Source organism: Ursus americanus, chromosome 26 (genome assembly GCF_024610735.1).
Source record: "Ursus americanus isolate L20-20 chromosome 26, mUrsAme1.1.p, whole genome shotgun sequence".
NCBI lineage: Eukaryota > Metazoa > Chordata > Mammalia > Carnivora > Ursidae > Ursus > Ursus americanus.
This window is the reverse complement of record NC_142152.1, coordinates 44006005-44021435: the sequence shown is the minus strand read 5'-3', so window position 1 is coordinate 44021435 and position 15431 is coordinate 44006005. Positions and strand designations below refer to the sequence as shown.

Below are 15431 nucleotides of genomic sequence, written 5' to 3'. Positions count from 1 at the left end.
AAATATAGAAGGTACCAGTTTGTTAAGTGTTAGTTTCTTACTACTAAAATAAATTAGACACCAAATACCACTGACGAACTACAGGTACCCTGAAAAGCAGCAACCCGACTCTGCTAAAGACGGACAACGCAGCGCCCTGAACCATGATCACCCTCCTGTGAATACACCCCCACCCTCCAGCAATGCTGTAAATTCTGGACCTCAGCTCATCACTTGACAGATTGACAAGTCATCAAAATTTACAGGATACAAGCCTCCATTGGGAAATAAGTTTTTACTTCCAAAGCAAATACTCTTCCGACGTTCCCACCTCTTCCAAATTTAGAGCTCGTTCCCCTTCCTCAGTATCTCCCCCAATGTCCCACCTTCCCTTTTCCTCCCAGCCCTTCATTTCTCTGCCCCAACATCTCCTTCTCCTGTGTTTTGCCATAGTCTCTTCCCACCTGATACATATATTGTTTCATAACTAATATAATAAATAATTAAAATATAGCTATTCTCCTATATTTGAATCAAGGTGTGTAGTACTTGTTCCAAATTTTAAAAACAGAGACACCAGACCTGTTGTAATCTCTCAGAACAAAGGTAGCTTTTTTGTGGACAACAGCACTCTTCCTAGGGCACCAGGGGCCACAGCCACAGAATTCTCCAAATCCTGCCCTCAGCTCTCTGATCTAGTCAGTGCACAACTGGCTGTAGGACTCTCAAAAACATGCATTCTTCTCCCATTCTCCTGTCTCACTTTCCTCCCATAAATCTGCTCAGCTTTTAAGGAACTCCAACACCAATGCCACCCTGTTTTCCCAAGTGGTACACCTACCCCTGGTCTCACCCCTCCAGAAGGCTCTCTCAACTAAGGAGTCCTTAGAATTAACCATACTACCTGCCAAACATTGAGTTGGACCAAAATTCAATGCCTGACAGCTCCTGATTCTAAAATGGTTAACAGTTCATTAAATTATTTCGAACTCTGAATGGTGGCTGGGTATCCAGGCCAACCCACAAATATAAGAACTCAAATATTTACAAAAATGGGAAAATAAACACATCCCATGCTTGATGCTGGTTGGTTTATCAATCGGTAAAAGGCCACCTTTAATGTAATATAGAAGAGGGATGAGAATCCACACAGCAGCAGGGGATTCTGAGCTGGGACACCACTGCAAGATAGAAGAACAAGCAGTATGGACAGAGTGGGATTGAGAGACGCAGGAGGAGCTCTGCAAAAAGGCACCAAGGTGGCAAAGACTCTTAGAATTACAGAAAGGCAGCAGCTATGTTATTTGCTAAGAGACTTTAAGACGTAGTTCACTGTGCTGCTAACGGAGCCATTACTTTGACAACACTGATGTGACTTACAGTCCTTGATTACATGCATTCTGAAGGTTGCTACTTAAAGACAAGAAATCTTACAAGAAAAAAATACTGAAAGTCTTAACTCTATTGTCTAAACCCTAGCCCTTCCTCCACAGAACACAAACCCAGTTGGACGTTTCTAGGTCACTGGCTGAAGCACAGCCAGCACAAATCAAGTCCTGCCTCCACGTCCACCGCCAGAGGGGGACAGGAAACCAAACAGGGAAATGTTCACGGCCACGTGGCTCTTTCATCTGTGCATTAGCAACAAAATCAAAGGGAGGTGACCAGGAAAAGCATCACTGGTTAAGTTCTCAAAGAAAAGAAAATGGATAATTTAGGGAAAATCAGCAAACTACACATGGCAAAGTGTAATTCAAAAGTGCCACAAGAAATACGTCAAGCTGAAAATTCACTATTTTTATTTTCCTATTATCTTTTTATCCTAAGTTATTAACATTAAAATGTTTTACATGAACTGGAAAAAACTGGAAACCATAAAAACTGCTAGTTTCTCTTCATTAAGCCACTCCACCATATTCTCATCAAGCATATATAAAAATCTAACCAAAAAAATTCAGCAGTTAGGGGTTCCAAACAGTATATAATGGATTTGAACTGGAGAATGTAACATCTAACATTTATTTACTTAAAATGTAGAAACTGTACATTACAGAAAATAAGTTTAATTAGAGCATTACTGATTTAACCATGAAATTAAATCCTCAAAGTCACTACATATCACTTTTTCAAGTATGGCAAGGCATTCTGAATGCAAAATTAAACTTAATGTGTTTCCCTCTGCAATTATTCTATATTCCACCCAGGCCATTCTCTTAAAACCAAAAGAAAAGCTATGAGTGGGATGGAAACAACAACTAAAAATATCACCACATGAAAAGGGTGGTAACTTTAAATCACGAGCAAAAGACACCATCCCAGGACAAACTCAAAACCGTTGTAGGAAAGCAACAGAGGGACACCTGGGTGGCTCAGTCAGTCAAGCAACTGCCTTCGGCTCAGGTAATGATCCCAGGGTCCTAGGATCAAGCCCCTCATCTGGCTCCCCGCTCAGTGGAGAGGCTGCTTCTCCCTCTGCCTGCCACTCCCTGCTGTCTGTGCTCTGTGTCAAATAAATAAATAAAATCTTTATTAAAATAAAAGGGGAAAGCAACAGAAACAATTTGGGACCAGACTCAATCAATTCAGAAATGCCATTAGATCTCAATTTTTCTAAAATTATTTACCTTTAACTGTATAAAACAATTCTAATGCAATTTATAGAAACTCACTGAGTGTGCATTCAGGATTTATATTTAGAAATGATTTTTTTTAGGGGTGCCTGGGTGGTGCAGTCGTTAAGCGTCTGCCTTCAGCTCAGGGTATGATTCCAGCGTTCTGGGATCGAGCCCCACATCAGGCTCCTCCGCTGGGAGCCTGCTTCTTCCTCTCCCACTCCCCCTGCTTGTGTTCCCTCTCTCGCTGGCTGTCTCTGTCAAATAAATAAATAAAATCTTAAAAAAAAAATGATTTTTTTAAATTTAAATTCAATTAACATATAGTGTATTATTAGTTTCAGAGGTAGCATTCACGGATTTGTCAGTTGCATACAACACCCAGTGCTCATTCCATGAAGTGCCCTCCTTAATGCCCATCCCCCACTTACCCCACCCCACCCCCCACCTCCCCTCCAGTAACCCTCAGTTTGTCTCCTACAGTTAAGAGTCTCTCATGGAGAATCCATACCGTATGATTATATAAACTTCTAGAAAACTCAAATCTACAGGAACAGATCAGGTTACCTTGGGACATGACCAGGAGTGTGTTGTGAAGTAAGGGGTGGAGAGAGGCAGAAGGGATAGGTCATGAAAGAGCCTGAAAACACTTTCAGGTGAGGACTGTGCTCATTATCCTGATTGTGCTGACAGTTCCAGGAATGTATACATAGGTCAAAACTTATCAAATTGTACTCTTCTGTATGTGCAGTTTATTGTAGGTTGATTATACCTTAATACAGCTATTTTGAAATAAAAAATTATTTTTAAAAAAGAGTCTCTCATGGTTTGTCTCCCTCTCTGATGACTTCCCATTCAGTTTTCCCTCCCTTCTCCTATGATCCTCTGTGCTGTTTCTTACATTCCACATGAGTGAAATCATATGATAATTGTCTTTCTCTGACTTATTTTGCTCAGCGTATTACCCTCCAGTTTTATCCACATCGATGTAAATGGTGGGTGTTTATCCTTTCTGATGGCTGAGTAATATTCCATTGTATATATGAACCACATCTTCTTTATCCAGCCATCTGTCGATGGACATCTGGGCTCCTTCTACAGTTTGGCTATTATGGACATCGCTGCTATGAACATTGGGGTGCATGTGCCCCTTCTTTTCACTACGTCTGTATCTTTAGGGTAAATACCCAGTAGTGCAATTGCTGGGTCATAGGGTAGCTCTACTTTCAACTTTTTGAGGAACCTCTACACTGTTTTCCAGAATAGCTGCCCCAGCTTGCATTCCCACCAACAGTGTAAGAGGGTTCCCCTAGAAATAATTTTTAAAACCACTTACTTAGATGAAGTAATACCTGTATCACACCAAAATCAAAAGAATTTGAAACAAAGTATTTTTTAACTGGATATAACCTGCAGTGTAGGACTGGAGGTATGGGTGTAATCTCCTGGCTTTAATACAGACCAACCCAGAGACAGAAACAGCTGTGTGTACACACATGCACACACACGTGTTAACCTCCTCTCTCTTCCCCAGTGCCCCAGAGGCACTTCAAAACATGGAGCAGCACCTTCCTGCTTCCTATGGCCTTCTCCTCTCTTGCCCCATCCAACCCATTATCACACCCTGTGCAGTCCATCCCATGCCTGCCCCTCCTCCCCCTGCTGTCATCAGCCGGTCATCACCACTGATTCTCCCCTGGGCAGGACCACCCCTCCTAACTCTCCTTGGTCCGCTCTGACCTCCTCCAATAGGACCAGGGTGGTCTTCCCCAAACACAGTTCTAATCATACAATGTGCCCCTCCTCCCTTCACATGCATCCCAGGATTACCCTAGAACTTTTCATGGCTTCCCACTACTCTAAGTATCAAAACCAAAATTCCTAGCTATGGCCCGAAGCCTCTGCCATCGGTGGTGCCTCTCTCATCCAGCCCCATCCAGTACAGTTCTCTACTGCTCCGGCAGTAAATTAAGTGGCTTAAAAACAGCACTCGCTCTCACAGTACTGCAAGTTAGAAGTCCAAAATCCATCTCACTGGGCTAAGCTCAAGGTGCTGCATGGACAGTTCCTCCAGGGATGGTTCCGGGAAGAATCTGTTCCCCTACCTCTTCAGCTTCTAGAAGCAGCCTGCATTCCTTGGTTTGTGGGCGCCTTTCTCCCATCACTCCAAACTATGGCTTCCACTACCACATCTCCTCCTACTGACTCTGATCCTCCCACCTTTCTTGTGGAAGAACCCTGTGATGACACAGGGGACCCTGGGACAATTGCCCCATTCAAGCTCTTTAACTTAATCCCAGCTGCCAGGTTCCTTTTACCCTGGAAGGTACCACAGTCACAGGTTCGGGGGGTTTGGATGTGGACCTCTTCGGGGGCTATTACCCAGCCTAGAAGTGACCGTGCCCAGGCCTGACCACCTCCACTCTCGATTCCCCAACAACAATGCCTGTTTAAGGGCCAGAGGACCAGGCCTCCCCATCACAGACCCTGTACACATTCCCTCCACCTTGATTCCCACACCACCCAGGTAACTTCATTCATCCTTCAGCTCCAAGCTCAACTGTTACTTTCTTGATACCTCAGCTCAAGTCAGAAACCCTTGTCTCAGGCCCCCATAGAGCTGTCTTATCTCCAAAAGCATTTATTTGTATAACATGATTAAACAGTAATCTCTGTGCTAGGAGGGACCAGGTTTTATTACTTATCATGTTCCCATGGCCCCATACAGTCCCTGGCAACACCTTGACAATACTGGTCGTTGAATGAATCCTCTGAATGTAGTCAAAGCTGTAATTTATGTGACTGCCTGGTGAAAAGTTCCAAACATAAAGATGCCAGGGACAGAGAAAGCAAATAGCAGTTCCAAATATTAATCCAAATCAAAAGTTACTAGAGCAGACACTTCCAATTACAGGCATTCATTTGTAACCTGGCTACCTTCAGACAGTGGCAGTCCCATATGGCATGCTCCAGGACCAGCAGGTGGTATGCCGCAAGGTCAGTACATATGGGTGTAACCAGAAGGATCACATTACAGTCATCTGAAAACTAACACACTCCCCCAAATGGAAAGATGAAATGATGGATATCTTTGCACAATGAGACATATGGCTCTTTCACACTTCTACAGAAGCTGCATTGTACTCCACCATACATCCTCTGTCCACTGACATTTAAGAGACCTCCAAGGCTTCCCATAGTCAAGCAACGAAGCGATCAACATTCCTACACATACAACTCTGCACTTTTCTTAGCCTAAGGAAAAATCGGATCAAGGGGCACACACGTTTTGAACTATCACTTCTGGTGATAGTATACCAGACTCGTCAGACAAATATTCCTCCTGAGGGCAATTAAGGAGAGTAGAGGAAATATACAAAGGGCCCCTACTGAGGGAACCCCACAGTAAGGAAGCCTACAGTAAGGCAACAACACAGAAATGAAGGCAAAGAACTCAACACGCTTTTCCTTTAAGGTGAAACATAAGCAATGAGAAATTAACCTGAACATAGTATAGTGACCCAAACAATGAGAAAAGAAAACTAAGAGACAGTAGGGCACAGATAATGACTCAGGATTTTTCCAGAACTGGCAAAAGATACCAATATTCTCTACTGTCAAGTAGCCCAAACAAATCCCAAGAAGGACATAAATTAATGTACTATTACATACGGACTGTATTTTGCAATTTTTAAAAAGGCTAAAAAAGAAAAGGAAATTACTCTAACCCCAACTTCTGCCCCTTAGTGTAAGGAAGTATGTATACAGGGTAGAAGGACAGGAGGCAGAACTTCTTAGTTGAGCTGACAGAAAGTCTGCAATAAAGCAACAAATCAAAAGCTGACTTCTGTCATACAAATAGGGACTGATTATAAGACAATAGCTGAGAAAAAGAAACTGCACAGTCACAGAAAGTACGTAGCTTAATCCACACACGCAACACTACACCCAAGGCAGGTGGGGTTGTTAAGAAGAGACTTACTTTATACTTTCAGCATTATTTAAAATTTTGTTTTAATATGTTTGTTGTTTAAAAAAAACCGTAATCATTTTTAAATAAAAATTTCAGGTAGTTCTGGAGGGGCGCCTGACTGACTCAATCAGTTGAGTATGCGACTCTTGATCTTGGGGCTGTGGGTTCGAGCCTCACACTGGGTGTAAAAAATAATAAAATCTTTAACAAATACTTTTTTAAAAATTTTAGGGAATTCTAATTAACAGTAAAAGACCATTATTAGTCTTTCCAAAAAACAGACTATTTAGAAACAATATTCAAAAGAGAAAAAGAATGACTGATTTACAACCCAATATACACTCATCCCCTCAAAAAAAAACCCTGAATTAACTAGCAACATGGATTCTTTCTTGAGCAAAATATTACACTTCTTAAAGACTTTAAAGAATGTAATGTCTTATTTGTGAATAACTAATGAAGCATATTTTTCAATATTTAAAGATACCCATTTACCTGGCCCACTGGTTGACTGATCACTGCCATACATATCAAATTCTTGTGCTTCAAGCTGTCTATATTTGTTAATATACTCCACTTCTGAGCTCTTTCGGCTAAGTGGCCTGCAAAGAATATCCAATGTTAGTATACAGTTTCCGAAAAGCCAAGAAACCCCATGTGCCAGGGGAATTCTTAAATGGTTACTTTTGCATTAAATCATAGAAGAATACATGCAAATGGTCAATCAGCAAATGAAAATATGCTCCACTCCACATCTACATACCACTTAGCGCAAATTTAAACAGTGAGAAACCACTGTTTCCTCCTACGGAGTGGCAGAAAGAATGAAAATTCTCCAATCAGAGCGGAGAGTGGTAAACGGGTAAGACCATTTGTTATCCTGAAGGGCAATCTGCCCGGATCTGAGCCACACTTTTCCCCTCAGTGCCTTCCATAGAGCAGTATTTCAACACGTAGAGAAGGAAGCACAGGCACAGACATGCACAGAAGCGTTCATTCATTCAGCAAATAGTTACTGAACACCCAGCACATGCGAGGTACTGCCCCAGACACAAGAGATACAGCAGGAAACAAAACAATGTCCTTGCCCTCATAAAACGGCCACTCTAGTGGAGGAGACATAATAGTATACATACTCGTTAGTGATATGGAGAAAAATTTAAAAGGCAAGGGTATGAAAGGACTCCAGGGAGGAAGGGTCCAAACATCAAGAAAGGGAGGAAATTTTTACAACGCCTGTAACAGTTAAGACCTTCAAACAAATGTCCAGTGGAGGGCTAAGCTCGGCGATGGCACACTCCTACTTAGTATGCATCTTTTGAAGGACTGCCATAGCTATATTCATACTAGTAGGTAAAAACGTACAAGATCTTAAGTTAAAACAGACAACTGCAATGTGATATGCAAAATATACTATCAATTATGATGTTTGTATTATCAATATTTAACCGCCCTGCTGTCAGAGACAAGACTGTATAATACCAATTCTTGAAATAGATTTACTTTAATAAAATGCTATTTGCATTAAATCCTACTTTTGTCTGATATTCAGTTAACAGCGGCATTCTTTTGATTACCATTTACCTGACACTCATGAATCCGCTCAGCAAATTAATAATTAAGGGCTGACTCCACACCAGGCACTGTCCTAAGCACTTGGGATAAAGCAGCCACCAGGGACGCCTGGGTGGCTCAGTCAGTGAAGCACCTGACTCTTGATTTCGGCTCAAGTCACGATCTTAGGGTTGTGAGATCCAGCCCTGTGTCGGGGTCTGTGCTGGGCATGGAGCCTGCTTAAGATTCTCTCTCCCTCTCCTGCTGCCCTTCCCCCCACCAAAGCAGCTGGCAGACTTTTCTCACGGAGCTTACACTCTAGTTTGGTAAAGAAAAATCAACACAGAGTAGATTAGACAGAGATAAGTCCACAGAGAAAAATAAGCCAGGAGAAGAGATGGGGTGAGGGTGGCTGCAATGTTAATTGATGAAAAGGTGACATTAAAGCAAAGATCAGAAGTCAGAGTGGGGCCTTGCAGCCCTAGGGGGAGAAAAGTCTCCTGATGGAGAACCCCGGAAAGCCGGAGCCCTGAGGCAAGTGTGCCAGCAAGAGTCAGGAGGCAGAGGGAGCCAGAGGTGGGAGGAGCCCAGAGGTACAGGAAGTGGGGTGGTTCCCAGAGAGGGCAGGGGGCAGGCTACTGGCAGGTGCTAATTACAAAGATTTTGGCTTTGGCTCTGAGATGGGTTTCAAGTGGGGACTGAAAAATAGCAGTATCAAACTCCTATTTTAGCAGGCTGGCTCAGAGCGGCAGAAGCAGGGAGACCACCTAACACACCAGCACAACAGCCCAGGCCAGAGACAAGGTGGCTGGGACTCCGACTCAAGCGGCAGCAGGTAAGGTGGGGCCGCTGGAGTATGCGGGCATACTAGATCTGGGTATGAAAACATGAGAGTCCAGAACGATTCCCTGGTTCCCGCTGCTGGGAAGACCAAACACACACACTGCACCCCGTGCCCGACGAAATGAAGCTATCAAGCCAGGCCGGAGCAGGGGGGCTGTTACTGGGGTCTCTGAAAGCACAGTAACAGGCAGATGGAGGAGGAAGACCAGAATTCGGAGCACCAGCAGGCAAACCAGCAGCACACGCCACTGTTTAACTCGGCCATCCCCTGAGCCCAACTCACCGCACTGCCAAATGCAGACACAGGTCCTGGCATAGAAGACAGAGCGCCCAGAAGTGCTCTTGTGCCTCGGGGAGCAAGAAAGGGGACCCCAAATGCTCAAAGTGAGGGCAGTCCCCAGTTTTTCTCTTTTCTCCTTTCTCTCGTATTGCAGGGGTCAGCAAGAGCCTCAAACAATAAGGAGCGGAAACGCTGTCTCCCAGATGGTAGGGTAGACCCTCACTGCCTTCTCTCCTCCTGGATCCTCCCACTGCTTGACCCCAGATATGAATGCAGGCAGCTGCACTGGCAGGAAGCACAGGGTGGAGCGAAGCAATAAGGGACCAAAATCGGGAGCTGCCAGGAAACAGAGACCCACCCCCCCAAAGGCCGTCCATAAGCTACTGGGCTCACCCCAAGGCTGCACAAGCATGGGCTCACCCCCAACAGCCCACCGCGGACTGAGGACTGAGAGCTGAACTACAGAACGGCCAGCAGGTGGCACCATGCAGGACGGACCCAGAGGGCACTGCAGTGGTTCTGAAAGCCCAGAGACCTCGAACCCTACAGAAGGCTGGTAGGAACCTGCCGCCTGAACACAGCTGCTCAGCTGCATTCCCCCAGAGAATTTAAACAAGCCCTAGGGTCCCTCAATATCAAAATGCCCAGCATAGTCTGCATACGAAGAACAAGGAAAATCTCCAGAACAAAGCAATGACCACTTAGTTTAGATACTGGCTATCCAATTTGGGAACCCTACACCTCACACCAATCTCAGATCAATTTCAAACTGATTCAAAACCCAGGCACTTATGTTTTTAAGCCTGTAAAGCTGAAGTTCTCCCACATTCGAGAACTTTGGAGTAGAGAAGGCCTTCATAAACAGGAGCATGAAAAGGAAAAGTCAAAAAGGACATCAATAAACTGAACTAAACTGTCATTTAAGCTGATGAACAACGTCTCTAGAAAGGTTAAAGAGCAAGGACGACGGTCACTCAAGAGAAAACATCTGCAGCACACAGCACTGGAGTACATTAAGAATTCCTGTAAATCAACAGACGCACAACCCAATATAAATGTGATTTTAACTTTAAAAAGTACATGCATCAGTGTATTTTAATTAAAATATTTTAAAGAAAAAATAATACTGGGAAAAGAAATTTAGCAGTTTTAGTTTCCCCTCAAATATTAACTGCATCTTTTTTTTTAGATTGATTGACTGATTTATCGGGGAGCAGAAGGAGAGGGACAAGCAGACTGCCTGCTGAGCATGGAGCCCAACGTGGGGCTCAATTCTCAACCGAGATCACGACCTGAGCCAAAACCAGGTGCCGCTTAACTGCATCTTTACCAGCCGAAAGAAAAAAGAACCAATAATCCAGAACTTTAAATCCAGTAGCAAAGGAATTAAAAACAAAAGGCTATCAGTCTCCTTACAGTGACAAGTCTTCCTTTCATTGTTACCAAATGCTGCTGGACACCATATGAGAAGACAATGACCAAAAAAGAAACTGACCAGTTTCCTGGTTAAGTTTATGTCTTCCACACAAAATATCCTAAGGTTGTAATCCATCAGAAACACTCATTTATTCAACTTACTAAAATGCTTAATAAAATCCAAGTTAATCTGATCATAGCCTAATAAACAGGAAGGATTAACACAAAGGTACTTTCTTACCCTGATCTACAAATATTTACATTCTCCATCTACATGGTAGTAGGAGCATGACTGGAATGGTTGGGCTATTTCAATCAAACAATCTCAGGATCTAGGACAGAAAAAATGCAATTGATAATAATACCAGTAGCATACCCTGTGTACTAGAAACACAGGTTTACACAATGAACACATCCAAGGAAGGTGTGCTGAATGTAAGCTGACTGGTAAGAAAAGCTGTGAGGGCTGGACTTGAGCAGTAGTCACGATGGCAAGACAGGTGCTAACTAAGTTCCTAGGAGAGGGAGATGGTCTTCGAGAAGCTCTCCGTGTAGCAGCTCACTTATCTTCAAATCTCCGAAGGACCTCCCTCCCCAGAAAGGCCTTTCCTGACCTCCACATGGAACTCGGAGAGGCCTCCAGTGGATTAAACAACCCCACCTCCCTGCCCCCCCGCAACCTGTGATCTGCGATCAGCTTACTGGACAACTCATGTGCTCCTACTGTCTTCCCACTGGAAGGTGCTTTCCACAAGGGAAGAGACTGGGTCCGTCTTGTCCACTGCAGCACCTCCAGTCCCTAGCCAACATTAGGCCACAGCACAGCCAACACCTGCTGAGTGACTGAAAGCCAGCAATTCCAGTGCAGGGCAGAGCAGAGCCTAATCAGAAAGGACTAGAAAACAGGGAGGAGAGAGAACAAGAACACAGGCCAATCTTTCTATAAGTTTGAAGGAAAACTAGAGCCAAGGAAAATATGCTGATGTTTTTCCTCAGACAAAAGAAAAACATTAGGTGGTATTTAAACTAGGCCCTGCAAAAAAGAATTATGATGTGGGTAAATGGAAAAAAGAATGAGTAAATATCTCAAAAGACAGAGTCAGTGTGAGCCACTCTGACGGGTAAGAGGGAACAGGACAAGCGTCCGGAGAGTCAGGCCTGCCTGAAACAAAAGACATACTCTGGGGGAGAGCGAGAGGGAAAACCATGTAGGAAGGGATAATGCAAGACTGCAGAGGGCCCTGAAAAGAAATTTGGTTTATGTTCCATATCCAACATACGTCTAATGTTGTTCCCATCTCAGAAGCAAAAATTTAAAGAATTAAAGCAATAACAAGGAGTTTATTGAAAGGGAGAAGTGTCAGGATTCATCGTAACTTTGGTAGAAAATCTGGTAGGACACTTGTGTCATGATAAACTTTCCTCTCCTCTCCTTTTCATACTCTACACAATGTAATGTGAAAACCTTCTTGTTGAAGAGAACGAATGCTGACAAGGGGCTTTTTCTCACGTACAAGCAGTAGGAGCTCCAGGCTGACCACACACATCACTCCTGATCCTGCATGACATACAGGTCTGATGTAAACCCTGCCTGTTCTTCATGGTTCACTTGTCGGAAAAGGCAACAGAGAAAACAAATGTTAGAAAAGGAAAAGCCACCATGTAGTCATTAAACACAGAACTAGAGAGTAAAAGACCTGTCTGCTCTTGAGCAAAAGACACACAGCACCTGAGCGGCACACAGCACGATAAAGAGCACTACGCATCATCGGCACTCGCCCAAGCAGGAAGTAGAGCGTCTCACCTTCAGTTCCAAAAGAAAACACTATAATGTTAGGTCTTCCATAATGAACTGTAAGACTTTCTTTTCAACTTTCTATGTTCTTAGGTCTCTATTTTTTCCCTAACCTTAATCTACTATTGCTATGTTTTTAAAGAGATTATAAAGTATATTTTAGAGTTACCTACTTAAGCATTTATGTCCTCCGGCATTACAACTTGCTTAAATACATAAATTTAACTACTATTTAGAAAGAGAAACAGAATGAGTACAAAAAATAACCTTTACTAAATATTTCATATGACAGATATCAGCATTCTTTGCCTACTTTGCTCAATCATAACAAATTTTCTGAAAATGGGTATTTTGCAAATCGTCAAGACTGATCTGTTTTCCTGCTTTCATTGGAGGGGACAGTGACCTGGCTTCTAGATGGCCTCAAAGTTAAGCTGAAGAATAAAGGCAGCGTAGTTATTTTTAGAGCTCACCAGGCATAAAAATACAGCACTGAGCTGTGACCTACAGCTATGCACAGCAGAGCACCATGCCATGCGACAGTCCTCACCGTGGCCGGGAGCACATCCGTGGTGCCTCACACTGTCGTTCTCGTCTCATTACCAAAGAGAAGTCTGAGCGCATTTAGGACCAGAGCCCATTGCTGCCGGCATCCTTTTCAAATAGACTGAGCTACATTCAAAAGTAGACCATTATATAATTTGTGAAGACTGAATAGTAAGTTATTTTTGTCATTTCTTCTAGCTTACTTACAAGGTGAATTAATGAGCAGTCTCTCTAAATGAAGACATCACAACCTCATTCCTAACATAGAAACTTATTTATTTCAAATACAGTTTCAGTGGGTAAATAAGGAGGCTCATTCCTTCCAACAGGGGATACATCCAGGAGAACAATATATGCCTGAGTAAAACACAGCTTCACCACTAATTCAAGCAAACTCTTTGGAAACATCACCACATCGGATCCATCAACTTACCAGGTACGCTTTAAACCTTTTCTGCACAAAACGTAAGTCAAAAGTGTGTTTACAGATAGAACTTCTTGTACATTAATATTTTAAAGCCTCCTAAGAACTTTTAATAGCAAGTGTCAGTGTTATTTTCAGAGAACGTTCAGTCTGGAGATTATCTCTGACTTTGTATATTTCATTTCCGTTTAGCTACATAAACGTATTTTCAAAGCTTGGTGTTTGGTACTGACCTAGTTAGAAACTGAAAAGCTTTAATCCATGTTCTAATCTTATTCTGACCTGCATATCTAACCAGTGAAAAACTCATGCACTTTTCTGGCAAATTTATTGTAAAGAAACAGATATTTGCTCATCAGAACCACAACATTTTATGCAAATAAACAAGTGAGAATATTTCCACAGGCTAAAAATGCCACTTTTTGGCTGGATGAAATGGCCAAAATATGATTCCTACAAACCCACACCCTATCCTGGCTCCGATGTAGTGACAAAGACTCTGCTTCGGGAATTAAAGTGGCATCTGAAGGAGCGAGAGAGATTAATACAAGAGATCGAAAATGAACAAAAAGTGAAAAAAACAGGTGTGGATTACAACTGGCTGAGAAACTACCAGAATCCCCACACGACCATCCCAGCTACTGAACAAAGACAACTTGAAGTCCTTTGCTCACAAGTTCAGCCTTGTCAAACTGGAACTATTCTCAGCAGGTAAAAATACTATGTTCTCTTTTGTGATATTTTGCTACCGCCAAGTTTAAGTTTCTCATACATCTAGACTGGAAACTGTATTCTATCATGTAAATTCTTTAATCATGTGTATCAAAAAAATCCAGCAACCAAAATCTCCACGGATAGACTGGACAAAAATATTTGTTGACCTCTTACTGGCTAGGAAATATTTTTAAGCCATATTCAGAATTTCTTTACTAAGAAGCATAATTTTAAAGGAGTGCGCAGACTACTCAAAAAGTGAGGAACTAATTAGGATCAGCTTATTTAAGCTGTGTTTTGGAAATAAACAGATAGGACAAAATGAAGTTTCTGAATTGAATATTCATTACTGGTTTCCCTGCAGATTTCGAGAAGTTTTAGCAGAAAATGATGTACTGCCATGGGAAATAGTCTACATCTTCAAGCAAGTTCTGAAAGACTTCCTAAACAGTACTAACAAAGGTAACCAGCAAGAAGTCCCAGAAGAGTCAGGGAACACAGACTGTCCTGTTCCTTCTGTGATCCCGGGCACAGGCCCCAGGAGTTCTGATAAAGACGAAATACCCACTATTTCCAGTTACGTGGACAAAACCACAAAGAACAGGTTCCCAGCATTCTCGCATAGAATATGGAACCTACCATATTATTACCCATCAAGTTAAGTTACTTATAACCAGAAGAGTTTTTATGGCCATCTTTAGAAGCAGAATTCTTAATATTAAGAATACAAAAAAGTAACGTGATTTCATGTTTCTCTGTTGCAAAGTCAGATGTTAAGTAGCTCTTAACTATGCATCCTATGTTTTAAATAGTGTTCCTTTTTTATCCGCTCTAAAAATGCAATGTTTTATTGAACTGTATACTTTTACCTAAAATGATTCCTTAACATTTTGAAAAAAATGTTTGAAGTATTTTCTTACACTTCAAACACATCTCACAGGAACAAGTATGGAATTGGACAAATTCTGTGTGAAAATGAGACATTAACCTCGACTTTTATTCCAAAAGGAAGCTATGTATAGAATAAAATAAATGATTGATGTGAATCTTACTTTTACAATATAACACAGAATGGACTCCAGCTCATTCTCAGCAGGGAAGGGGAAGATGGGCAGTGACAGAGGAAATAATGTGCAGTTTAAAAACTAAGTGGTGCTTTACTTCAACATTCAGATTTGTTAGTAATTACAACATCTTTAATCTCAATTAACATTATGGGAAAGTAAAAAAAAAAATAGAGCTCTATATTGTATCAATAAAAAGAAACAAACTGGGTTCACCGAAATTGCAAATAT

At 42.2% G+C, this 15431-nt stretch overlaps 2 protein-coding genes across 3 annotated transcripts in view; one reads left to right on the top strand and one right to left on the bottom strand.

The window, feature by feature from the left end:
* Nucleotides 1–15431, bottom strand: part of TDRD9 (tudor domain containing 9) — a 121553-nt gene that overhangs the window by 98077 nt on the left and 8045 nt on the right. The window contains exon 2 of the mRNA XM_087856292.1: nucleotides 7060–7166. Within this exon, the coding sequence (XP_087712418.1) occupies nucleotides 7060–7166 (107 nt within the window). The remainder of the gene's footprint in view (nucleotides 1–7059; nucleotides 7167–15431) is intronic.
* Nucleotides 12962–15175, top strand: RD3L (RD3 like). Of its 2 annotated transcripts, none has more exons than XM_045776137.2 (4): nucleotides 12962–13169; nucleotides 13328–13434; nucleotides 13828–14133; nucleotides 14501–15175. In XM_045776137.2, the coding sequence occupies exons 3-4, from the start codon at nucleotides 13835–13837 to the stop codon at nucleotides 14796–14798; spliced, it is 597 nt and encodes a 198-aa protein (XP_045632093.1). In that variant the 5' UTR covers nucleotides 12962–13169; nucleotides 13328–13434; nucleotides 13828–13834; the 3' UTR covers nucleotides 14799–15175. The 2 variants fall into 2 exon arrangements, with proteins under 2 accessions (XP_045632093.1, XP_045632094.1); XM_045776138.2 differs by having other exon boundaries at nucleotides 13289–13434.

Excerpts from the sequence above, each read along its gene's own strand:
- RD3L (XM_045776137.2), top strand. The coding sequence starts at position 13,835 with ATGCCACTTTTTGGCTGGATGAAATGGCCAAAATATGATTCCTACAAA. Across the intron at positions 14,134-14,500 it reads ACTGGAACTATTCTCAGCAG|ATTTCGAGAAGTTTTAGCAG; the intron begins GTAAAAATACTA and ends GTTTCCCTGCAG.